Genomic DNA, 26,668 nt, shown 5'->3' with positions numbered 1-26,668 from the left:
AAGACTTACTCTCATCCTAATCAATTCAGATAGTAAACTTTCAGGCTACTAGATTAGCTTGTCAGGGGTAGGGTCAGCATACTCTCTTGCTCCACTTCCAACAGTGATGCCAGAATTTTCTATAAAACATTCAATTGTAGAAAAGAATCGAATTAATTAGAAATTGAAATTGCTTATTAAAGAAAGCATTTTACTTTTATTAAAAAACACTAAACCCAGAAATATTGGAAATACAATAAAAATTCAGCTGGAATGAACAGTGACAAACCTTTCACCATTTGATGGCTGCTGGGTGCCCATTGTCTTTGGTAGCTTCACAGGAAGTAAGAGAACATACTTGCACATTTCAAAGGACAATGTATCCCGAATAATTCTACATTTTTGTTTACAAGCTTAGCAGTAAGGCCAATGACTAAGAAAACTTTGGGATTGAGCTACTATTTCCTTGCTAAAGCTGGTAACTCAAAAATTAAATCTGGGCAAAAACAAAAATCCAGACTGGCCACTTGTCTGCACAGATCACTTTCAGTGTCTGTCATTCTGGCATTCATCACACCCAGTCCACATGTTAAAACCTTTATATCACTTCAAGGGATTCCTGTCCCCATCAGCAGTCAGTAAGAAAGAAGACAAAATGCAGCTGATCACTCTTGTTAGTCTGCCTAATGACCAAATGCAGAAACATTTCCACTGCTTCTTTAGGTAAGGTTAACAAGGTGAACTAGAACTGTCAGCCTCACCTTATTGTTTTTAAAACTTAAATTAACAACTTTATGGCTGTAATATCTATCTACCACTGTAGCACAGAAGATAAGTGCTTGTATATGAACATTGTTTGCACAAACCAATTAATGTATATAAACAAATAAAGAGAGAATTTCTTTTTCAGGAAATCACTACCATAATAAAGTCAGAGCAGGCAACAATATAATTGTCCTTGCTAGGTAATGACACTGGACTCACAATATCTTGTAATTTAAAAAAATATTTCAATACAGAAAGTAGAAAATTTTATTCTAAAGTTACTCCATGGAACTGGAAAGATTGGACACATATAATCAATTTTTATATGGACTCATATTGTTAGATATACAGCTTCAGATATGCATTGTTTCCAAAACAACTGAATGTTCCATACATTCTGTAAGAGCAGACATCAGCTCAGGTTGGCTGATAATTGGGACACTTAGTCACAGGCCAATATGTAAGGCAAGTATCTAGTCTCAATCAGACCAGGTCAGAACATGGGAAAACAGAATAAACAAGAACTTAAAGAAACATCATAAACAGATTTTACATGACTTTAACAAATGCCTTGACTGACACATTTTTCAGATCTGGCTTCCCATCTAGCCTTTCAATCTTTTACTAAAATATATTTCAGTGAAGTTTTTCTGAGAAAAGCATTTAACAAAATGTGTTTAACAAAACTTCTCATTTACCAATTACACTCCAACAAACCTGGAGGGAACAGCACACATGCTGTTTTATTACTAAACATAAAAGTCAATGTTCTCAAAACCAGTGTAGCTTATGTAAGGTAAGGCATCTTCACAGCATGGCTCTCAAAAGAAGCAATTCCTTAACCATAGTAACAAGTGTCTATAAAGAAAAGTCTTCCTAAAAATAATTTCAATATAGCCAGTGAGAAACAGACTAACCATGTAATGTTCAACAGAGAAGAAAACCTCTCACTTATATCAATATGTCTCTTTGATTCCTCAATTGCCTATTAAAAAATGTAGGCAATTGCATTTATTACTGGACACCTTGCAGGAACAGTCTTGCTTGTTGGTATCAATCTTAAGCATCACCACTTTATTGTGGTTTTTGTTGTAGCAGGGTTGTTTGTTTGGTTCTCAAAACAAGGAAATTAGTGACCTAATTAAGTCAGTAGTTTGTTCCATACCAGCTATTTACCTTTTTGGTGCTTACATAAAGCACCAAACTGACTATAATATATTCCTTGGTTTCTTCCAACCATACAAACTCAACACAGACTTTACCCTCTGAATCTGCATAGTCTGCAGTATAGATATGACCCATGTAGTCATAAAGGCCAGATGACTTGGTAGACAATTCCATGTGGACTGGAGCACTAAAACACCAGAAGGGCATTCCAGTTTCATCCAAGAGAGTCAGATCCATCACAAAGCAGTCCTACAAACACAAGCAGAAGAGATTATTTCCCTATGTCATGGCAAAGTAAGTGAGGTTCAGAGAATTTTGTACAAAGGCTAAAACCTCGAAATACAATTGAGAGTGTTTCACTGACCTACTGCAACAAATACTTAGAGGTTTCCTGCAGAAATCGAAACTGCAGCCTTCACACATTAAATGCTGTGCTACAAGAAGGTACCACTGCTACAGAAGGTACCACTACCAAATCAAACATTACTTCCTGAACATTTTTAAGCCTTTAACATCTGTTTTTCTCATCTATTAGTTACTTTACCATTCAAATAATGATGGTCCCTTCAATATGAGAAAGCAACCTCAGTTTAAAGTCAGCTGCTAAACTTGTGTGAATGCAGCAATGTTTGCAAAGATACTCAGGGACTGCCCAAGGCAGTGCACACACAATTACCCTTCCAAGCCAGCTGTATACAGTACTCTTTGAAAGGCTCACAGCTTCAGTTCCCAAAAAGGTAATATTAATAATATTGATGTAATTCCTCCACTTACAAATTCTTGAAAATATTTCTTTACAAGATTACACAACTAGATAATTTAAAAATGTTAATGCCAATTCCTTGGTCTTGGCAAACTGATAGTTTCACATATCCCTTGGAAGCATAGGAGTAATGTGTCATTGTTAGTATCAGCTGTTCCTTATTCTCATGAGTTCTGAATCATTAAATGAATCAAATTATCTTAATTATGTTGTATCTGTGCTCCAAAAGCGTAAACAAACCAATACCACATATTCCATGCCAAAAAAATTCATTTGGAATGCTTTATTTCTCTGTACTACATAGTTGTGCTTCTGTTGCTCTAACATTGCTTTCACTATTACTTTACTTCAATCAAACAACACAAGGGCAGATGGCACAAACATGAGGCAATAAGATACACACAGTTTCCCTAAGCTTTTTACTGTAGACTATGCTGAAAATACAAAATTCAAACTGATCCTAATGCTGGTGTAATAAACTTATATGAGCTACAGAATCACTGGAAACAAGAAAGAATCCCTATTTTCTGGTCTGATAACTTGCATATAAAAGGCCAATTATTAATAGTAAAGTGGGGTGGTGTTGAGTGGTGGGGTCTTCCCTTGCATTTCTGTCCTGGTTCTGGTCAGGATCAGGTTAATTTTTGCAGCAGCCAGGAGGGAGCAGGGCCAAGAGAGGGAGGTTGTTCTATACCACCTCACCTCATTTACAGGGGCAAGGAAAGGGCTTTCTTCTCTTTAGGGGTATTGTGCCACGGTCAAGTTGCACTCCATGGTGAGCATTTGCACGTGAATCACTCCCCTTTCTTGTACATTCTTGTTGTTAATATTGCTGCTGTTACTCAGCACCTTTTTAATCTCACTGCTGCTTCCAGTAAACTGCTCTTATTTCAACCTTGATCTTTACCTTTCGTGCCTCCAGTTCTCCTCTTCAGCCCAACACAGGGAAGAGGAAAGGGAAAGCAAGCCAGTGGAGTGTGATTTGAGTGGTTACAGTAAGAATACTAAATTGGAGAATACCATTCCTAAGCCATGACAATTTCCAACTATCTGCACTTCAGCAACTAATTTTTTATTAAAAAACCCAGAAGTGCCAAGGAAGTTTTCAGGGTTTTTTTGTTTTCTTTAGAGTATTAACTAAAATTCAAATAAATTCAAAGTAATGGAATGTCCTACTTCTGTGGCTGAGGTCATCTGGCATTCACATGCTTTAAGAATTTTAGAGAGTTACGGTAAAAACTACACTGAATTCAATCCACAGCTATATGCTGACATGTTCCATCTCTCATCAAAAAATGAGGTTTAAAAAAAAATACTGTACTCTTTATTTTGTCCTAGAAACAAATACTACATATAATTTATGCTGTAAGTACACAGGAGAATGATTAAAACTGAAAAAACTAAAGACTACAGCCATAACTCTCTGTTTCCTAAATTCCTAAATTCAGATAACTTCCTAAATTCTTATGTACTACTCAGGATTTTTTTCATTAAAAAAAAAAAAGATTCTGCCAAGTAGCTGTTAATCCTATAGAATCATAGAATGATTTGGGTTAGAAGGGACCTAACTAAGGTTCCAACACCCCTGCCTCATCATCCTCAGCATGGAGAAAGAATTTTTCACCTTTTTCTCCCAAAGTCCAGTTTAAATCTACCCTCTTTCAGTTTAAAAACAATGTTCCTTGTTTTGTCACTACATGCCTTGGTAAAAAAAGTCTCATCAAACAGTATTTCATTCCACATTTATACAGGATTGGCAGAAGCAACAGTTTTAATAATTCTGAGGGTTTTTTTCGAAAGAAGCAACAAAATTGAAATCAAATGTTGAACTAGATGATTTTTCAGTAGTGCTTAAATTATATTTATCAGAATGTTCATGACTTCTGAAATATTCATGCTGATAAAGTATATTTAAAAATATGTGCCTTCACCACTATTGCAAAAGCTACAGAACCACTCTGAAACTTTGTTTGAAATAATTCTTTTAGGAATTTTATGCAATAGAATGTGTGAGCATTCCTCTAAAAATAAAGAGTTAATCTATCTGACTGATGTACCTGACTGGAGCTAGGTGCTGACTGTGTGGATGTGGACTGTAGTTTCTTGTGTCCACTGGCATTTTAATATTCCCCAGCAGTTCCTAACTTTCACTGCACATACAGCAAAGAACTGCAGAGTATTTCCCCAGAGGTTCAAGGCTTATTGCTCACAAAAAACCCCCAATCAACCAACCAAAAAAAACCAAACCAAAAGAAATAAAAAACACAAAACAAAAAATAACACTCTCATACCAAATTAAAAAAAATCCTCACAAAAAGTACATCTGCAGTACATTTTTTTGTCCAGCATTTCTAAGTGGGCTGGTCAGTCACAGCATTTTTGCTGAGAGGTAAGCACTGGAGCAACTACATACGGATAATGGGTCTATCATGCAATCCATACTCTATGAGAGAAAGGAGAGTACTCTCTTCCTCAAAATTCACTTTTTTTTTTGAATATTGGAATTGAGTTTTGTCCAGTTACAGACAGCTTCTACAAATCAAAAGGTTGTTTAAAAATTAGCCTATTTAGGATGCACAAACATAATTCTGTTTTGAAGTAAGCATTTCCAGAAACAAAGAATATTTCTGACCTTTACATTGCCTTTAAACACATCTGTTTCCCAGGATATGCCAAGTGTCCCAATAATAGGCAAGTGCTTCCTATTATCCTTTAAGTTTACAACTATGAGCCTCACATATCCATTTTCAATGTCACCTGAAAATAGAAACAATATACAACATTACAGCAGTATAAATCAAATTGAGCCCAACTACACTGTAAATGTTCTCTTATCTCCTTTCCATGTCTTTTTCGTCCCACTCACCAATAAGAAACCCTGGCATACACCAACAGCTAAATATCAAGCACTTTATAGAGGAATTAAATTGCAGTTTGGAGCTTTGATTCTGTGATCCACAGTAGAAACTGCAGATAAAAAAATATTTTGTATTTTTTAGTACAAAAATAAGAATGCCACCTAAAGAACTTACACAAGGATGCAAGGAGTAAATTTCACACTCAGCATTTCAATTTCATGCCACCAGTGCCTTCATAACTTCCCGTTCCCCAGAAGTCAAGCTCAACACTACCACACAAAATAAAACAATGAGATACCTCCCCAGTCTTGTTTTTCAAGTTATTTAAATCTCTTATCTCTGACTGGAAACTCAAATAACCCAATACAAAGGGTACACAGATAACTATTCCTCCTTAGAAAGGATTATGCATCATTTAAATTGACATGAAGTATGATTTGATTTGAATCAAGTTTTTAAATTATGGATTTTTTTTCATTTTTTAAATAACTTTCCAAGGCCCCTGGGGTTTTTTTGGCAGAATTACTATGATTTGTGATTTTTTTATTACTACATATAACCATATTTCTTTGGAATCTCTCCCTCTCCTCTCAAAAGAGATTGGCATTTTTTTTAACTTTTTTTTCTTTGCTATCAGAGAGGGAAAGTTAACCAGGGAATCCAACAGTCTAATTATAACTTGGGGTACATCATAGTGAACATGATCTGACTACAAAGAACAGTGAAAATAAAAGCATCACATCATGACACAAGCAGATTTCTTGGTAGGACATCCCTTAAACAAGTTTCTTTGAACAAGAGATACTCTCTTAAAAGAGCAAAACAAAAGCACTAGAGACCTCAGTAGAAAAAAGTAAGTATATAGCACATGCAGGAGACAGATACAAAGGGAGAGAAGAATTCCCAGGAACGTAATGCTTGTCAGGATCCAGTAGTAGGTCCTGGATGGTGAGGTAACAAGTGAAGGGGCTTGCAGAGATTTAAGATGCAAGTGACAGAAGTGAAAAAAGGCTGAAGTGTTTTGCCTGTGATTCTCCTTCAATCAAGCCCAAGTAGCAGAATGAGGCTACAGACAGAAGCAGCAACACCAGGAAGGCTGGCTGTGAGTTCAATGGCTGCATCCAGCATGCAGTGGCAGCAAAACCTCTGCCTGGTGGCTACTTGAAGCAGATAGCTGGAGGCAGTGATGGAGAAAGAAAGCCCACACTTTAACACAGAGGCCAAAAACTTCTCTGAATTGGTACTGTAGAGCCAAGCAATTCCCAAGATACAGCTGGCCACAAACCAATGCTGGAAAGGCATCACTTACCAGTGGGGAGTCCAAAGAACACTTATTATGGAAAGGAAGCTGCCCAGCACACAACAGAGAACAACAGCTGCAGGTTTTTCAGTACAGACACTGTTTGGAATAGGAGTGTAAATACAAGTGAAACCAACATGACTATGCCCAGGAAATATTTTGTAGGAAATACTTTCTATAGTTGAAGGAATATGCAATCCTCCAAACTGTGATACCCACTTTAGGTGAAGTGCAAAAGAAATCAGTGAGGAAAATGTAAGCAAAAGTTAATTTCCAAGATCCAGCTCAAAATACAAAAAGGCCATAAGTTGACACCTGTCCAAACGGTCCAGTTCCATAACCTCAGTAAATCAAATTCAATGACAAAATTTCATTCAAGGTAAAAATATCTTATTGAAATAATTTACTGACTAACCACTGAACGTCCACATTTGAAGTTGAGCTTTAATACAAGAGGCTTGAAAACATTAGTCAACAACCATTTTTTCCAAAAGGACTACTTGGTTATGCACAATTCCAATCTGCATGGAAGTGGCTATTTCTCTTACTCATTCAGATCAAATGAAGTTTGAATGGAATAAAAATGGATTGAAAAAAGCATTCTTCTGCTAATAAAGTAATGAAGCCCAGGACATCACTCTACTATTGCATGGTATTAATACATATTGCTAGATAGATCATCTGGCTATGATGTATTGCAGTTACTTCTTAACTTTAGCCAGAATGGAAACAGGCAACAGATCAGGAATCTGAAGGCTAATTATTCATGGGTTGGTTAATCCAGACTTTATACATGGTTTTTTTTAATATAAAAGCTCCATTTCAGTCCTCAGATTCAGAAGGAAGGAAAAGCCTGCCTAGAAACAAGCAAGAAACTGAAGGCTAAGTACTAAGTACTCCCCTTCCACACCCCAGTCAGATGAGAAAATGAAATTAAAGGGCAGGATAAGCTATGTTAAACATACAAAGAGAAACATAGAGGAAGCAAATTGGACAGGGCTTTCTTCAGGCTGAACTAGACTTTGTTTCATTGTCCCCTTATAACATCTCTAGTCCTTGATTCATGCAAGACACACATAGCAACAGCAAGCAAAGCAGCAGAGTAAATTATAGGGAACAAATATTTCCAAATAGAGGTAATACTAACAAAGAGAACATAGACCATGTAGACAAACCTCAGGGGAAACAAACAAATAGACCAATAGTTCCAAAGCACTTATTTTAGCTAAAAGCCAAGGAAGTTTGTTTTGCTAACCAAGCCTCTGTTGCAAGTTGTCATTTGATTGGTATTTTCAGAGGAAAAGCTATGCTTAACACTAATTTGGGTGCCAACAACCAGCCTTATCATACTAAAATCATTATTTAAACTTGCAAATCAATCTTCAAGGTCAAGCAAAACATTTCAACTGCCTGATATGAAATTTTACAAACAAAGCTTAACAGTTCTCTAAACACACCAAAATCAATCCTTACATTTTGCAAGCACAGTACATCAGTTTACATCAACAAGAAATGACAATGAAAAGCAAAAGCTTAAACTACCACATGGCTACAAAGCCGTGCTTAAAAAGTTGAAAACCTAGGTAAATACATTTCAAAAATATTTATTAAGAAGTTGAATACATGGCTTCTGGGAGTCATATGAAAAGCCTGTCATAACTTCCTGAAAATAAGGAAAGTTTTCTAAATATTTTCAATTCAGTTACAACATATTTAGCATATTCACCCTACAGTACCTGTCAAAGAGACCATAATACAGATTCTGTTTCCATGAAAAGGAGCATAAAATAAAATGTTAAACCCCAACCAAAACAGTGAAAAAACAGCTAGTTACTGCAAAGCAAGTATAATAACAGGAAAAAAATCTGTAGCCATATACATTCCATCTGCTTGGTCCAATAAAGTGCGACATAACCTTTTTAAATTTAATATTAAGAATTCAGCAAAATTAATTGAAAACGGAGTAGCAAAGTGCAGCACAATATTAATATATACTAACCAAAAGCAGACAAAAATTAATCTTGAACAAATCAGTTATTCTGCAAAATACAAATGGGCATTCTCTGGTAACCTAGGAATGCCTAAAGCTTCCCAGTGAAAACCAATAAATAAGTAAAACAACAGAACTAGCTCACAACTGGTATGTGCCTCAAGTTGTGGAAACTGCCATGGGTATGTTGCATCTATAATTTAAAATAAAACTGGACTGGGTAAAGAATTTTCAGAAATAGCAAGACTTTCCACTATGTTGCAGGACTTCCATGCTTCAGAGTCTTCCCAGAGGATGGGACAAAGTGTATTATTAAAAGGGACCCTAAAAACAAAACACAAACCATCCAACACAACCAGTTTGGATAAACCTGGCCACATTCAGCAACATCATGTTCACCAGAATGAGAAAAATGAAAAACAAATCACAATGAAAAAATGTGACAGCAGACAGCCATATGCTGCCTCACTACACCTTTTTGGAGGAAGTCAAGCATTTTCCAAAAGGAATTACTGTGCAAGCACATGGAAGGGATTAGATGACAAATGAGCTTATTGTCTGCAGAACCATAGCTTCAGCTGTCGTCCTTTGAGACCAGAATCTGATGGCTGTCACACTGCTGAAGGTCACAAAACCAAAGCAATTCAGAAAACACTTGTGAACATGAAACAGATTCTGTAACTTGCAAAGTGAGATGGCATCACAACCGTAGCTCATGGACATTTGCTTCAATTTGCATAAACATCAGCTTAATCTTTTGTGGAAGTAGCTTCTAAGCAGCAAGAAAGTGATACCAAGAAAGGAAGTATGCCACATAATACTTTTTCTTGCGCAGCTGTATTGCTAAAAGTATAAAATTTTCATTTTAGAAAAATGTGATATTCAGCTAAACAAGAAAAACCAACACAATCCCAAAAACCTATGCCTCTGGACAATTTTGAGAAGATTTTTTTTTCTGAGAACATAAAGAGGACTCCTGCACTACGCAACACTTCAGGTAAGATTTCTTGCTACATGCATAGAATTCCACTGAAATTTTACCCTTATAAGTATTCCTTTAATTCAAGCTTGGCACTTTTCTAAAATCTGAAAACATGTATATTTCAGGTTCAAGGACAACAACACTCCACACCGCATAAGGCTGCAATCTAAAGCACAGCTCTTGGAATCACCAAACACAAATGAGAAAAACCAACCCGAATCACGGGGAAATTCTGCAGCCCTGCAAAAGAATTCACGCCTGACAACAGCGCCCTCTACTGACAGAAAAACAATATGTTCTGAAATCCACACTGCTCAGGAGTGCCGGTATCAAATATAAATACTGGGGAGCAATAATTAATTGACAATACTTAATTCTAAATTAAATTAATGACAGTGTTCAATTTTAATATTTTAATCTATCTCTGATTACAGAAAGACAGCTGTGTAGCTCAGGAAGTTATGCTGAAGTTACGTCAAAAGAGAGATGACCCATGTATTTTTCAAAAACCCAGTGCAATTATGAATTTGGGCTGTATGAGAAGAACAGGTATGGCCAATCATGTCTCATGGAAAGAAGTGCTGAGAACAGAATGAAGCAGCAGAAGAAGACTGAAACTGTTTTCCACACAATGCAAGGATGTCAAAACAGGCAACCTTAAGCTCACCAAAATAGAAACTCTAAATCTTAAAGTTCACAGTAACTTGTACAAATGTATCTATACATTTAATCTGTCTGTGCACCCAAAGTATACTTGAGGAGAATTCTACAGAAACAAGATTCCAATATGTATCCCTCTCTCCTTTATAAAATACTTGGGAAAGAAACATCAACCTGCACCAAGAACTGTGCCAGTGTATTATTAATGTAGCACAGAACTAAAAGAAAAGACCCTGAATATCTGCAGAATTTGTGTGCCAGGCTGACAGTGTCAATTAACAGCAGGCAGACTTCTTACAGAGCGGGCTTAGGATGCCACACAAAGCACCATGCAGATATAAAGAAACCACACCACAAACAGAAAGATAGCTTACTCTTAAAATTCCATTTCAGTTTCACCCCTTAAAACAGAGAAACTGGATATAAGAAGGAAAGATGCAACAGCAGGGATCATTTTTAAAACAGACATTATTGCTCCATCAACTTTACGTTTTCTGCAGAAGAGGCACTTGAAGGATCCACACAGGTACATGCAGTTTCTGCCATGCAGATCAAGATGCAGCCTGTAGTCATGCAGTCCATATTCTGAGTCAATATCATCCAGTAAAGGTTTATTAGGCGGAGGAGAATATTGACTTGAAAAAAAAAAAAGATAGAATTTAGCAAGGGGGGATGACTTAGTAAAGATATAACACATAGGCCAACATTGAGACTGTCATCTTAAGACAGTTTCAAAATCTAACACCTCTAGTTCATCATGCTTCTTTTAAGATACTACAGTGTCTAATATTGCTGATCAGCTGTTCAGCCTACCCAAAGGCAGAAAATACAGCAGTCAACTTTAAAAGGTACATGTGTTAAACTTCAAAATGTGGACTTGTCTACAAAAAAGAAAAAAGCATCAGCTCAACTACAAATCTAAAAGTACACTAGCTCTAGAGACTTCTCTGAAATAGCAAATATTGAAATAATTTTGTCTGTGGCTAACTAAATAAGTACAGCACACAAGTGACCTAAAGAGACCACATGCTAGAGGCAACTGAGCAACTTCTACACAGCATTCAATTTGGTATTAAGGGAGATGGTGTTAAATCTTGCATTCTGTGTGAGAAGAGCCACACTAAGCTATAGTGGGCATTTAAGACTACTGGTAGATACAACAGTATCTGACCAGAGAGCTGAGTGGGAAATAAATTCCCCAAATACTATTCTAAAGCTAAAAAAATCATACAAACACTTCATAGGAAACCCAGCTACTTTCTCAAAAGGATTAAAAGATTAATGCAGGCACCTCACCAGTTTACAAGAGTTCTCCCCCCTCTTACACAGCCAAAGAATACTTCCCTACCTCCTGAAATGTCTCTCTCTTTTCTTTCTGTTTCAGACAGAAAGAGGAAATAAGAAGACTGCCTGGGGAAAGGGAGAAAGTGTGTGCAGTGTATTTCTATCTCTCTCAATATGGCAAGTACCGGTACACTTGTATAACTAAATTATCTTCTTAAGAGCATAACAATGGCCATATTTTATAATGAAAATGCTTCTACAGTTTGTTATTTAGTTACTGTAACTGTTGTTTATATTAAACAAGAATAGTTAACTACTGCCTAAATACAAACCTCTTACCAGCAGCCAATTTTAACTGTAAAATGCAAAGCTTTATTCAAAAGGTTATCTTTATTACCCACGAAGGAAAACCAAACTTACACAGTAGCAGAACCCAAAATGCTTCTCTCAAGAAGTTGATTATAATGAAGATTCGCCATAACAAAAGCAATTTCATTTTTCCCCTGAAAAATTAATTAAAGTAGATGTATTTTCATCTGGAAATTCCTTTTTTTCACAAGGTCTTTCTGAGCATTAAAATTCATAGATAAATGCTGCTTCTTATTACTCTGTCAATTACTATAATAATGTTAGTAATGGCTTGCTTTAACACTTGGACTCCTAAAACCTTTACTGTCTTTTCACAAGAGTACAGAATATATATAAAAGACTGCAACATTTTTGTATTATGGGGAAAGAGACAGAAGCCAGCTATGCCAAGGCAAAAATTATGAGAGCAATCCAAGAATTGTACTTCCCTATCTTCTACTTACCACTTTAAGAAAGATACCTAAACAGAATCAAACAGCACTTATTCCCAACTACTGAAGCATCAAGTTTATTTTCATGTGTAAGGAACTATTTCCAAAGAGGGCTAACATCAGTGAGGAATACAGAATTATTCAACACAAATTGCAAATTTCAAAGTAAAGATCATGTCTTCACCAGATTATTTACTCCTAGGAAAACATTACAAACATAACCTTCTATAGTCAAAGAAAATATCTATGTGAAAACTAAATACAGATGAAAGTATGTACTTACTTCAAGAATACAGAATGCTAGGATATCAGGTTTTTTTCTTTAAATGCATTATTTAAATCCTACATTTACAAACACCTAAGTCAATAGGAAAGTTATCCACTGCCATACTTTCCTGAAATATGGGCAACTACTGTTTTCATCTCTCTGGGTTACCAGAAAATTACATCCTCTATTCAAACTTTTGGCTTTTTAACTACTCTGGTATTTTCATAGTACAAAATTACTGCTATAAAGGATTTAACTAGGGAGATCTATCAATCACATAAATTCTCAGTCTTTCTCTATCCAAAAACCAGGAGGCCCACATAACCTGCCCTTGGTTTCTGTTATGCAGCTATGTGCTAAAAAACAAGATGTGTGGCATTTACAATTATTACACCCACTGACACTTAACTACCTCGTATTACTCTGCCTACACAGAGAGTAAGAACTGCTGTTCAGAAAAACAAGCAGGGACAATATACTAGATTGAGGCACTGCATTTTTAACAACTATGTGGAACTTGGTTATGATTGAACTATTTCCAGGTGTTGAAAGAGCTCTCTTTCCAAGCACAGATGGGGCCAATGCATAAGCAAGACCACAGAGCCAACAATACAGGGACACCAGTCTACAAAACTTCTGAAGATACGAGAGAAATGGTTGTTCATTTAGCAGAGCTTTTCACAGACTGAAACAACCTGTAACAGGTTTATGCTGGTCAGGCAGTCTCAAGTTTTCTAGGAAAAGGACTTTCACTCTTAAGAGTGAAAGAAATAGTCCTTCTGCAGTTTCAAACATTGCCTCTGGTGATTGTGCACATTTGAGGCACCATGTTTGCAGCTGGAAATTAGACGACTTCCAGGAATTGTCCACAGCCTCCCCATGGAAAGTTCCTTGCCAGCGCCAAATAACCTAAGTCGATGTCAACAGCATGACTGAGGGGAGGAAAAAAGAGCTGCCACCTCTGAATTGAGATCAAGAGCAGAACACCTGAGACAGGCTTCCATAGCACGCAGCCCTGCATAGCAACAGGCAGACACAGAGGTCCCAGTGCACTCCATGCAAAGATGCAGACTCCTTTTGTGTAGAAGTCTACTTTAGATGTTCTTCACTGCTCTCTAAAGACACTCATATCTACACCCACCCTACAGAGGCTAACTGCTTAACTTAGACTCTTCATACCAAGAATTTAATACCCCCAAAAGGGCACGATTTACAGCATTCCTACTGGTGGAGCAGGATACAGCTACCTGGTGATGTAAATTAAAGTTCCTATGTGGGAACTCATCACTTGGAGTGATATGGACAAGCAATGGCATGAATCACAGGAAGAAGCACTTCTCAAACCATTCTATTGAAAATTACTCCAGGATATCAAACTTGGGCATGTAAAGACTGCAAAATAAGTTAAATTGAACACAGTATCTAGTATAGAATGATACATAACTGATCTTTTAATTAGATTTCTCTATGTATATATACTCCAGCAACAGCTCTTTAGGATACCATAAATCATCCACTTACAGTCCCTACATGTGTTTTGTGGTTACTAGTTTAGACAACATCTTTCAAAATCCAAAGGGGAAAAAAACAAGTAAGATTTTTTAAAAAACCCTCCCCAAACCCCAAAAAAAAAAAAACAACTCTTTTCTTTCAAATAATAAAATATTGAAACAAAATTTTATCTTACCTTCCACATTCCTACTAACAGTCCTGGACTCAGACTGAAGAGCTGAACAAGCTCATCAGCACCAACCACTACACTATTTTCAGTCAGGTTAGCAAGATGGTATTCAGCAATCAAGGAAAATCGACGAGGTCTTTGAAAAGAACATACAGAATGTAGCAAAAGTTTATGTCTCCTTATTCATGTAAAAGTTCAGCCTAATTACATTTTTAACTCTGAAGTCTGACCAGCAGCGCATGATGAAAATGGTTTTGAAAGCATTTAGCATGCAGAGTCATAAACTATACATTTGAACAACTACAGTGTACTAGCAGGATCTGAACCCTTAACAAGATAAGAAACAAAACACACTATATGATCTTCTAAAATACTCTTTTAAAAAGAACTTACGTGCTTGCCCAACTTTTCAAAATACAGAATTACTTTACAATTTGTTTTTGATACTTTATTGATACTAGATTGAATCACTGAACATTTATCACTGTGAAGCAAAACTCAAAGGAAAGGATCAAATTGTATATATAATGAATTAAAAGTCTGTGTTATTGCAAGCTTTCCTTTTTTAATTTTTTTTTTTATATTTTACCTGTAATTAAAGCCATTTAGCTCCAAAATACTCTTAAATATAAGTTCATGGACACTCTTATTAAGTAATGACACATTTAAAAAAGAGCAGAAAGTAGAGTTTGCATTACCTATTCAGAATGAAGAAAGAAGTCTTTCTAAAATCCTTTTCAGACTTAGGCTCTTATTACATTCAAAACATTTCCTAGATTTCCACTGGTATCACTGTAGTATCACCTACAACTACACACTGAACACTGCCTAGGATGGGGCATCCACAACCGTCCTGGACAACCTGCTCCAGTGTCCCACCACCCTCACAGTAAAAAATTTCATCCTAATCAACATCAATCCTTTCCCTGCACTTACAGTCTTAACAGTCATCAGGCCTGTCCCTGCACTTACAGTTTTAACAATGACCAATACTGAAATTGGTGAATCCACTGTCTTCATCTATAGTCACAATTTGTAAAAACTTGTACCTCTGTGAAATAAGTACATCAACTGCCTGCAAGCTTTCTTTTTCTATTTTCTACATATGAATCATCATCCTGGTAAAACAACTACATTTCCTATATAATTTGACTGCAAGACTTGGTCAGCTAACTTTATACAAAAGCTTCTCTTGATTTATTTCTTTTTTAAGTAAATAATTTTCTTCTGGTTGAGGAACCCAGTGTTTTGTAGGTGAATAATTCTCTCTCTTTTCAGAACTCTATGGCTAGGGGCTTTCTGTAAGAAGCATGTAGCTGACACTGCACCTACTATACACACAGGCCCAGATGTGTGCTAAGCTCCTTGACAGCAAACAAATACCTCAAATAGACACTTTTCATTTAAATATATTCTTAGACTATAATGAGAAAAACCACTGTACACATTTAAGTTAAAAAACAAGGGACAGGCTGTGGACTGTGTGACTATATATGCATATGCTGAAGATTGCATGCATACTTAAACACCAAGTTCTCTAAATTCACACACACACCTATCAGACAGAAAATAAATTTTAACAACATAGATTACCTGATTGTAGCCACATAAATACTGATGAACTTTTCCAAGCTGAATTTCTCACAATAAATTCTCCTAGATTTACATTTTTCTTTCATGCTCATTTGTGTCTATACCTTAGATTCAGCTTTGCAAGTCAGGACCTATCAGTCTGCATATCACATGCCAATAGCTACATTAACCTATGAATTAATTTCATAGCTTGCTGGATTACACTATTTCTTGCTGAAAAGCTCTACCAAAGAAGAGAAGAACCTAGAAAGAAAACTGCAGGGAGGCTTTCAAATGAAGAGTTAACTTCTTGAGTCAAACAAATGTCAGGTATCAACCAGTTACACCCAAAAAAATCCTCAAAAATCCTATGTCAAAACTCACCCATTCTTGTTGGGAGGTATGCTTTGGTCAGGAAACAACGGTGTAACTCCAAATAGTTTCAGGGTTGACAGGATGTCTAAGCATGGCCAGTCTGTACCATGCCAAAGTACAGTAACAGATGTGTCCTTAAATGATAGGTCTGGCTTCTCCACTACATGTTCTTTTCCATTTTTGTCCTTTAAGACAATTATCCAACTCAACCCAGAGACTCTGTTATTTAGGAATTGAGAGGGGAGAGGGGTGTTTAAAAACAAATTCCCAAAGTGATAAAACTTAAACTATGCTTTCAATAGAATTTTTAAATTTCTACTAGCTGATACTTATGCTCCTCAGTTTCAGTCATTTATAATTATCATTGTATCTTCCCATTATGATACACATTTTTTAGCTCTAATTTTATACCCCCCCAAGTCATTAATATTTTGTACATTGTTCTCAAGTAAATCTTTGTGACAAGGCATTGCTTACTTCATAGCTTCTTTGTTTTTACATGGAAGACCTGTATAAGGATCTAGAAATTTAACGAGTCGCATTACTCTAGTTTTGAAGGCAGATGTTTTTTTGAAGATGTATTCTTTCTTCCAGTACCCAGGCTCTTTATCGTGTAAAGCAGCACAGCCCACAGAAACAGTTTCTGTTTGTTTAGACTTCATTTTCCAAATTGTCCATTTTGGGTGCAAAGAGCTGGAACAGAGTTTCAGCCAAATTCCACTGAAAATAAAAACAGAATAAAGAGGAATAAATTTCAAGAATAGTCACTTAATTTTTTATATGCACATCTCAGCTACCACTGAGCATAGTGTTAGCACAAAACAAGTCTTGTGTGTCTTCCCAAAGATATGGGAGCCAGGATGAAGCTCTGTGATAGCACAGTCATAGTCAGCAAAGTGAAAACTGATAAAGGTTAAGCAGAAAATTTTGAAAATTCTACCCCAAAACAATGATTTGTTCTCCTCATAGAAAATCAGCTAGTGGAAAAAGTGGTTTAATACCTCCTATTCAACAAAGATAACCTGTACACTTCAAGTTTCTCAGATTCAGCTGAAAGTGGTGTGGAGGAGAACAATTTAGAATCACCTTTGTTTGGTGGTATCAATGTCATGTCGATCCCTTCTGCACCCTCTTTGGGAAAGCCCAGAGAAGACATGACTTTCTGAAGTCAAAGAAATGTGACTGTAATGATGGGTTCATCTCTTTCACACCAGGGAAACTATGAGGTCCCATTTCAGCCTCTCATACCCCAGTATCTCTAGGACAGTTCACAGAATAATGAGTACAGGAACCTCCAAGAACTCAAACAATAATCTTGTGAATGCAGGTTGCCAGTAAGTTTTCTCATTCTGAAGTGCTAGACACATAGTGTACATAACTGCACTAAAAAAAATAATAGCATGGGCAACAAATTCTTAAGAGACATTTTCTACCACTTATCAGCAAGATTACCTTTACCAATTCTCACTTATCCTCAGGCAAACTTACACTACTGAGTATTGTATGGCATCTTCCCCTCTCCTCAAAGCATTCAAGGACTAGATCCATCCCACACTGCCTCCTACCCATCAAAACTATTCTCAATTCATCCGCCACTGAGAATAACCCCCCACATGCTGAGAGCCAGGCCTGCTTATTGATGCAAACCTATTCAGGGATTTTGCAAAAACCTTCCAGCCTGCTGCTCTGCAGATATATACAGAATTCCCCACTGCCATTTTTTGAGATAAAAGTGTCTAAAACACACAGACCAATAAGCTACTGTGACTTGTAAAGTGGGATCACAGTCAACATGAGTTTTCAACCTTCCTTTCACCAATAGCGGGGTGGGAAGAGTAACATAAAGAACAATCCCAAAACTGAAACAAAGTTTTAAGATACTTCTATTTTAAGACCATAAAATGCAGCCAAGTCACCAGATAATACAAAACATTTCTGATGGAGAAGGGAAATTCTTCTTTAACTCCAAAGCAGTTTAGAATTGTCCAGTGATGAAAAAAAAGGAGAGATGTCCTTATTACAACATCACCAGGGGAGTCTGAGCTGTGTATCATCCAATTGGTCTTCATCAGCCTAAAAAGTCCAGTAAAATAACCTCCTATAAAACTCTCCTGTTAACTAGAAACCCCTTCCCAAGACAGACATCCTTTGATGGAGGGAGATACTCTTCATCTTACTGTATGATGCTGAAAAGACAGGGCTTAGTAGTAGGCATTTTTCCTGCATTTTGAAGTTGCAGACTCAAGCAATTTGGTTGACTGAAGACAGACTAATGACAAATACCTACCATCTTCATCCTCACTCTCAGTAACATATTGCTTCTTCCTTTCCCAAAACAGTGTTGTGCAAGCAAAGAAATTAGTTCAAGAAACTCAAAAATTCAGCTAGGGCAGAGAGACAGAGAATGAGATGAAGGAGGACTTGGAATCACAAGTGTTTAGAAAGGTATCACTGCCCCTTTATCCTCAACTTCTGAAGAATTCAGGACAGATAAATCAAAAAGGCATCCAACAGGGAAGCACAAGTTTGCCTCTTTCACAACAGAATATATGCCCTTTTTGCCTCAAATTGTTAATACTCATCTCAAGGCCTCTTACTGGACACTAATTACTACAACAAGCCTTTTACTCTAACTGAAATGCCAGAATCAGGCACATCATCATCAGCCATTACTTGACCACAATGCCCAAAAGACCCTGTGCTCTCACTTCCTCTCACACAGGCACGTTCTTCTGGTGATCAGAATCCTCAAGTTTTTGCAGGCAGACCATATCTGTGAACTTCCCACACTGCATGATAGGAAGGCTGAAATATCCCATGCTCACAAACATCTTCTGGTCTTCAACAGTTATATTGGAGACATCAGTGCTAAGAACTGCTCAAGCACACTCATTATATGAACAGCCAAAAGACAAATCACTGCATTAGGCAGCGCATACCACAATGAAAGACTGATGGTCTTGTTGCATCAAGGTCAGCACCCTGTACATCAAGGACAGCAGAAATATCCTAAAAAAGATACTCAGTCTAAAAACCAAGGTCAGATTTGTCACAGAAATATGCAGGGACTTCAATTAAAACTTCTGTTCATACACTGCAAGACTCAGGGTCTTAAGAAGGTCCATTAAAATCCATCAGGAAGAAATTACCTGGTCCCACTGAACAGTCAGGCTCCTAGGTAAGGGAAAGTAACTTTTCCCCAAGTCCCATTTGTGCACACACACTAATCTCTCTTGAGATTAGAAAATGGAAATAGAGATCACCAAGATGGAGACAGATGAATCATCTTCCCCTGGACAGCCACAGTGATTTTATCCTGCCTTACCACCCTGAAGTGGAAAACACATGCCAAGACTGGAAATTTGTGTCAACTATGCAATTTTTATCTACTCTTACCTGCTGACAGCCTCAAAATCTTAATCTGGACTACAGATTTTCCCTTTAAATTCATCAGTTCTAAAGGTATGAATGCCAAGGTAAACCAATTGATTCACCATACAAGTTTCAGTAAATAAGGGAGAAATAGATTCATACCAGGTACAGCAACTTCCTATAGAGGAAGATATTTTCTCATTCAAACAACACTAATGAAGTAGAATCCTAGAAAGAAAAGGATGCTCGGATCCTAGTTACCACATACCAACCAGGGTGTCTCCTCTTTACCCTTTGACAAAATTATCATCATATTGGAGCAATTTATGAACTCTGAATAAGCAATCCTTATAAAAAAATGTGTTGGTATTTATCTTCATCTCTTTTGTTCACACTAGAATCACCAAAATTTCAAAAACAGAGCAACAGATAAAAACCACTAGTGGATCACTTGATTGAATTAATCCCTCTGCAAAAACCTGATGAAAGAATTAAGTAAGTAGGACTTCAAAATTGTGAAAGCTATGGCAATTTCGTAAAGCTGCTGGAGACACACCATTAAGGATCACCTGAACAGAGAAGTTTGTGCAGGTCCACATGAATACAAACAAATATATGCAAATTTTAAAACAAAACAAAGTGCTAACAGCAACATTTCAAAACACTGGATTTAGTTTTTGCCTCATAACTCCCATTAAACAACAGGCCCTGGACAATCAGAATTCCATGCAACACATGCTGTGGGTTATGCAGGGCAATTTCAGCAGAGTAACTGTCCATAGGTGCATGCATCAGCGCTCTGGCATCAGAGAAACTAAATTAGAAGGATTCATAATTCAGGCAAACACATCTACTGCGCAACTGAAACCTTCCCTCTTCCTTACTTATCATTGGCCAGCTCATGGAAGCGCTTATTCACACAACCAACAGCCAATAGGGACACAGCATCCAAACAGGAAAATATCTTCAGCAGCATTTCTGATGGCATGCTGGAAAAGAAAAGAAAAATGAATACAGTTAGACATGCTGGCAAACTCCAGAAATTACAATGGCAGACAATTTTAATTTCAAACCAGACAAAAACAGAAGAGGTGAAAACCAGCAGGTTGTAAACAGGTGAATCAAAAATCACCTGAAGAGTTAAACTGTGGAGTTTGGGTTCTAATTTCACTCTCTGGTATGTGGCATTTGCCTAAAACAATACATGACAACTTATTCAAGTGGCACAGCACAATTACATGAAAAGTTATGGGTTTGCACATTCATTAAACTTTGTTAACTTTAACTGTGTTTGACATGAAACTACCTTGTTTTGCTTCAGTTTCTTACTGCTTGTACCATGATTTTAACATTTATTCCATAATTACAAGCACTTGCAAAACTGCAGATATATTCCCTCTCCATTTTGACTGCAGTGTCAGGAAGTACCAGGACAGAAATGTCCTGGTCTAACAGCAAGATCATGCTCTACCTCATCACAGTCTTCAAACTGTACATGCTCAGGGGTCTTGTGCAATTTTTATTTACGTCAACAGAAAGATGTGAACTTCAAAGTGAGAGCCAAGTGATATCTTGAAAATGTCAATGTCTCTGTGCATCTGGACGGCTGCCTGAAATGCAGGTGCCAGTCTAAGCATGGCAAGCAGAACATACCCTGGAGATGAGCCAATATGATTTCTGCGTTAACAGACAGGAACCTCATACCATTTGAGCAGCACCTCATAACTGCACAGAGTTTAAAATACATGCATTTTATATCTAATTTCCTTGAGCATTGAGTATGGTCTCATCAAAATCAGCACTGAAAATAAAAAGTGCTTTGAAATTCAATACCCCGGCTGTGCCTCTTGTCCTTTTACTACTGGGTTATTTGCAACACTTGTTGATTTATAACACTATTTCAGAAGCAGAGAGCTTTAAAAAGTAGCATGATAATGCCAATACCTCAGTGTTTGTATTAAACTCAGAATCTTAGTTGCATTGACATAGAAGCAACATGCCAAAACTGGCACTGTTATTATGTGAAATAACTCATACACTGTAAGCCCAAAGCAGTTAGTGCACTCATTCCAGAGATAATTTAGAAGTGATAAAATTATTAAATTAAAAGGCTGCAGATTAGCAAAAATAATACACGTGATCCAGAATTTTCAACCATATTCTTTTTCCTTTGAAGGAAGCTGAAAGGATTTTTTTGCTTTTTTCTCTTACCATTACACCCATCTGACAGCACTGAAATACTAAACTGGCCATCCAATGCAAAACAGAGAAATCAATACACAGGAAGCTATCATGTAGCCATTATATTTTCTGAAAAATCCTTTCCTTAGGATTTTTTCTCCTGAGAAGCTGAGAGGCCTCAGGAACAAAATGTAAACAATGATTATCTGCTGCTGTGGAATGCAACAGGTGGATCTGTGATTGGTCTCATGGAGTTGTTTCTAATTAATGGCCAATTACAGTCAGCTGGCTCAGACTCTCTGTCCGAGACACAAGCTTTTGTTACCATTCTTTCTTTTTCTATTCTTAGCTAGCCTTCTGATGAAATTCTTTCTTCTATTCTTTTAGTATAGTTTTAATATAATATATATCATAAAATAATAAATCAAGCCTTATAAAACATGGAGTCAGATCCTCATGTCTTCCCTCTTCCTCAGACCCCGGTGAACACCACCATGATATCAAATGTATAAAACAAGGAAAACTAATTACTTTTTCAGGTAACATATTCTTAGAATTTTTTTGTGTAAAAATGTAACTAATTTTCAAAAAGACAACTCACAATTATACTGAAATTGCCTTTTCACCGTCAAACAAGAAGAGAAACATTTACCTTGCAGCAAATATGCAGCAGCCACTTATTCCTCCTCCCTCATCCCAATCCACCATTCTCAGCCTCCCTATACACTAAGATCCACTTGATGACTACCAAGAACCAAGTGAAACAGAAGTAGTTTAATTCTGAACTGGCTTTCATTGAAGGAATAAAATAACAATTTTTATTCTCAAGGAACAACATTGCCCATGACTTGCAAAGGAGTTGCTGAAGGCTTCACGGGGCTTGGAAAATGTACATATTCCTTATGAACTTAGAAAAGAACACAAAGGAGAACTATGCCAGAAAGCATTAGAAGGTGAACACAGGATCCTAAAGTAGGCCAGGAAAGCAAATATTTTCAACTCAGAGTATCTGACAGAAAAATCTCCAAAATATGAATATAATTACTGCAAGCAGTCAGAAGACAGCTTACAGGGGGACTTCCACTCGTACTCCTAACATAAAGACATACCTCTCAAAGCGCACATTTGGTTTTGGTTTTATGGGAGGTGTCAAGTACAGACTTTTAATTCCAGCATTTACAGTTTCAGAAGATTCCCCAGGCCTCGCAGCAAAGGTCCTTAACCTACTTGTAAGAAGGAAAAGCTGTTAAGAGTCACATATTCACAAAATGAAAAAATATACATACTGTGCACACCTAGACACAACATTTCAACCAATGTAGGATGCAAGGAATATATCACATGGCAACCATTATCACTTGAACAATTACACCCAAGTTAAAATACCTGGCATGAGGAAGATTCAGATTTAAACTCACAGCTGTCAATCCTGTGATAGATCTCTCACAGCAGGCAAAGCGAATATTAGTGTTCCCCCAAATCAGTTTGAATCCAGTAGAGATCTATTATCCTTAGACAGCAGCACCACTGCTCAGCCACCACAGCCAAGCTCCCACTGAGGCCCCTGCAGTGAGTCAAACTCACTGATTAATCTTCTGTTTCACAACATTACTCCAGAGACATTTTTGAGGCACCCAACTCTGCTAAGTTATTAAAAGATACCAGATAAAAACAATACCTTGAAACTTCTTCAGAAACTGTTGCGGTTAAAAAAGCATTTGTATACTTGCATACTATGCCATGCTCTTTACTTGCATGAACAGCAAGAAAGGAGATTTAACCCATGAAACAGAGGGCAGCTAACAAGCTCTAAGGGATGTCCAGATGTTAGACAGACAAATTACTTGTTGGTAGAATTGCTTTGTTAAGGTTTAAGGCTTGACATGCTTCACTGATTTCAGACCTAGGGGGAGGTTAACAAAGCTTGGGAAGAAGGATGGCCACTGCTAGTGGACACAAAGAATGCAGAATTTACAGGCCACAAGGATACCTGGAACAACTCCCAAGATAAGGAAGAAACTATTAAAGACAACTCAGCAACTGTGCTGAAATTAGCTCCAGCTTCCAGAAATGTGAGATCATGATCACTGACCCAAGAAACTCACTGGCTCAAAAAACATAAAGACTGAGCATGCAAATTAGCATGAGAAGCAAGAGAATCATTATCCAATAGAAGATAGAAAACTAATTATTAAGAGAATTATGTAACTTGTAGCCAATGAGAACTAATTCCTTCCTTAGGTAAAATGTATAAAATAGTAAAAAATTTTGATAGTTGGTGTGCCAGCTTTGTGGATTCACCACCCAGCATCCCTTTCTGTGCAGGACTGTAAATGTATCAAAGACCTCAACCCTGTGTCTAGATTGGCCTCTTGCACATCACAGTGAAAGAACCTATTTTGGCAGTACTTCAAATCACAATTTGGATACAAAAGAAAGGAACTTTGCATATTTCTAACATAAATTCTTACAATCCAACTGCTCATACATTTTTCCAAGTTTTCTGATAGGAAGGACTTCGTAAGCTGTAATTGCAAACAAATACTATCATTAATCCACAGAGAAATATGGAGACAGAGTTTCAATCTTAAACCAAATCCTTTTGCACTTCATAGCCACTGATGCCACCAAGCAGGCAGAGCTCCCCATTCACTGCATTACTTATGTTTTAAATTGCCAGCAGATTTCCAACACCTGGCCAAACCAGCTCTGGGTTTCTAGGAAACCAATCCATATGGGGGGAAAATAGCTATTTTTAAACTATATGCCTACCACACACATATAAATACCTACTGATTTTGATTTAAGACTGATTCATGCTCAAAGTAAAATAAAATCAAAAGAAATTAACAACTCTGGTCTACATTGTCAACTGCACTACGCAAAAAAATCAATCCAAGACATTTCACTGAGAATTGTTATAAGCTTAAGAAAAAGACATGCACATTTCAGCCTGGGTGCCAATCACTGATAGACCAACTAAATTAACAACTACAAAAAAGTAGTCTTATAATAAAGATAACAGAACCTGGAAATCAAACAAGGGATTTACTCATGTATCATTATCAAGAGCTCTTAGAGGATGAGGCACTAACAAACTGCCATTAAAGGGATTTAGAAACACAAGCTGTGTTCAACAGCAGCAGAGCTATCATTTCTGTATGTTTCAGGGCAGCACATCCCAGGCTATTCTGCCCTGAATCCATGCTGAAAGCAGAGAGTTTGGGCATACTCTATAGGGACACAACTTCACAGACTCCAGCCACAGGACTAATTCAGATAAGAAGCTGGATTCTGGACATTAAAACACACTAAGTTGGACAAGCATAACCTGCATAGCCTGTATTCAGTCCTTGCTCATTTAAACCACCCTCCCTTTCTTCACCCCAGTGAGAAATAACTGAGGAAAGAAACATTTTACCGATACATGCCTTGAAAAGTTTAATGTAACAGTTATTTTTCAATTAAAAAAAAAAACCTGCAGAACTTTTGCATCTTCCAAAACAAAAATATTCTCAAGGTGTGAAGAAACAAACAGCAAACCCAATCCATAATTTACTTTTCAAGTACTGTGTGTGCTAAGATTTTAAATTAACAGAATGCTTTTATATTGCATTGACACAGCTTGGGCAGATAAGCCTAAGATAAAATCAATGACAGCTGTTACACCCCCTCTTTAGAAACTTCTAGAACCACTGAGATGATCTTATGTAAGAAGCACAACAATTTCAATTGCTTTTTCATTAGCTTTCAACCTGTGTGGCTCAGTTTCGTACCAGTATTTTCACTTTCACACGCTATAATACTTGCAATGCGCCCTGGTTTTTTATGGTCAGCAAACAATTGTCTTTCGAGTAACATTTCAAATAACATAAACAAAGTTTTAAGTAGTGATAACACCTGTCTCCTCCACGTGTTAAAGTGTATCTGGGGATAAATAAAAATAACAATAATGGTTTGATATGGGTTGGTTGGGTTGTTGGGTTTTGTTCCCTCAGTTAACAATTTCAGTCTTTTTAAAAGGTGGGTATTACCCAAATCCATTTGCAGGTTAAAAAAAAAACAAACAAACAAACAAAAAAACCAAACAAAAAAATGAACTGCTCTGAAACTCAAGGTTGAAGAAATGGGAAATGGGTTAGCAGAAAAATCTGCTTTCTCAACCTCGCCTTTCAGACTGATGCTCTAAAATTTTGAAAGCTGAGCCTGTACTGTAAGAATTAAGGTAATCACACCTTCCACAGTGAAACCCTCCTATTTATTTCAAAGGCCTAACCACCCCGAATACACATAAAGTAGCCATTGAACTAACTTTGTGTATTCACATTATAGCACCTCCTCCAAGCTGAAGGACATACCGAAGTTTAAGCTCCCCTTTCCAGGCAGAAAAAAAAAAGTGTTAAACCCAGGCCTCCATGCACCTGCAACATCAGCGTTTTCCCGCTGTACGGCGTCCATAGGGCCAGGGGAAGGGAGAGGAGAGCACCACGGTCACAGCCCTCGCCGTGAAGAGTAAAGAGCTAGAAACCAGAGCAGAGCCGTGGAGCAGGTGAATTAACTTTCCCAGAGGAGCAATGGGAGCTGAGGGAAAACAGCAAACCACCCTCCCCAGAAAAGGTGAAGAAGGCCGAGCAGGCAGCCCCGGGCCGGCAGAGCCCCGCTCGGCGCGCC

At 37.2% G+C, this 26,668-nt stretch overlaps 2 protein-coding genes across 2 annotated transcripts in view; one reads left to right on the top strand and one right to left on the bottom strand.

Annotated features, from left to right (window-relative positions):
- Positions 1 to 185: 185 nt before the first annotated feature.
- FBXO15 (F-box protein 15) lies at positions 186 to 26,469 on the bottom strand. Its single transcript, XM_005419357.3, has 10 exons — positions 26,419 to 26,469; positions 23,107 to 23,220; positions 20,701 to 20,805; positions 16,922 to 17,164; positions 16,454 to 16,663; positions 14,504 to 14,633; positions 12,169 to 12,251; positions 10,954 to 11,099; positions 5,307 to 5,431; positions 186 to 2,160 (listed from the first exon to the last, which is right to left on the bottom strand). Exons 3-10 carry the CDS (start codon positions 20,802 to 20,804, stop codon positions 1,891 to 1,893), a joined length of 1,311 nt encoding a protein of 436 aa, XP_005419414.1. The 5' UTR covers position 20,805; positions 23,107 to 23,220; positions 26,419 to 26,469; the 3' UTR covers positions 186 to 1,890.
- The window catches only part of TIMM21 (translocase of inner mitochondrial membrane 21), a 10,226-nt gene continuing 9,970 nt past the window's right edge, over positions 26,413 to 26,668 (top strand). The window contains exon 1 of the mRNA XM_005419393.2: positions 26,413 to 26,442. Coding sequence (XP_005419450.1) covers positions 26,413 to 26,442 — 30 coding nt within the window. The remainder of the gene's footprint in view (positions 26,443 to 26,668) is intronic.

This window comes from Geospiza fortis, unplaced genomic scaffold, assembly GCF_000277835.1.
Source record: "Geospiza fortis unplaced genomic scaffold, GeoFor_1.0 scaffold206, whole genome shotgun sequence".
Lineage (NCBI taxonomy): Eukaryota > Metazoa > Chordata > Aves > Passeriformes > Thraupidae > Geospiza > Geospiza fortis.
The sequence above is the reverse complement of the archived record's forward strand: the minus strand, read 5'-3'. Positions and strand labels throughout refer to the sequence as shown.

Coding starts and splice junctions, on each gene's coding strand:
- FBXO15 (XM_005419357.3), bottom strand. CDS start 20,804: ATGCCATCAGAAATGCTGCTGAAGATATTTTCCTGTTTGGATGCTGTG. Junction 14,634..16,453: donor ATACCTCCCAACAAGAATGG/GTGAGTTTTGAC, acceptor TTCTTTTCAAAG/ACCTCGTCGATTTTCCTTGA. Junction 5,432..10,953: donor GTGCCTCTTCTGCAGAAAAC/GTAAAGTTGATG, acceptor TTCTATTTTCAG/GTGACATTGAAAATGGATAT.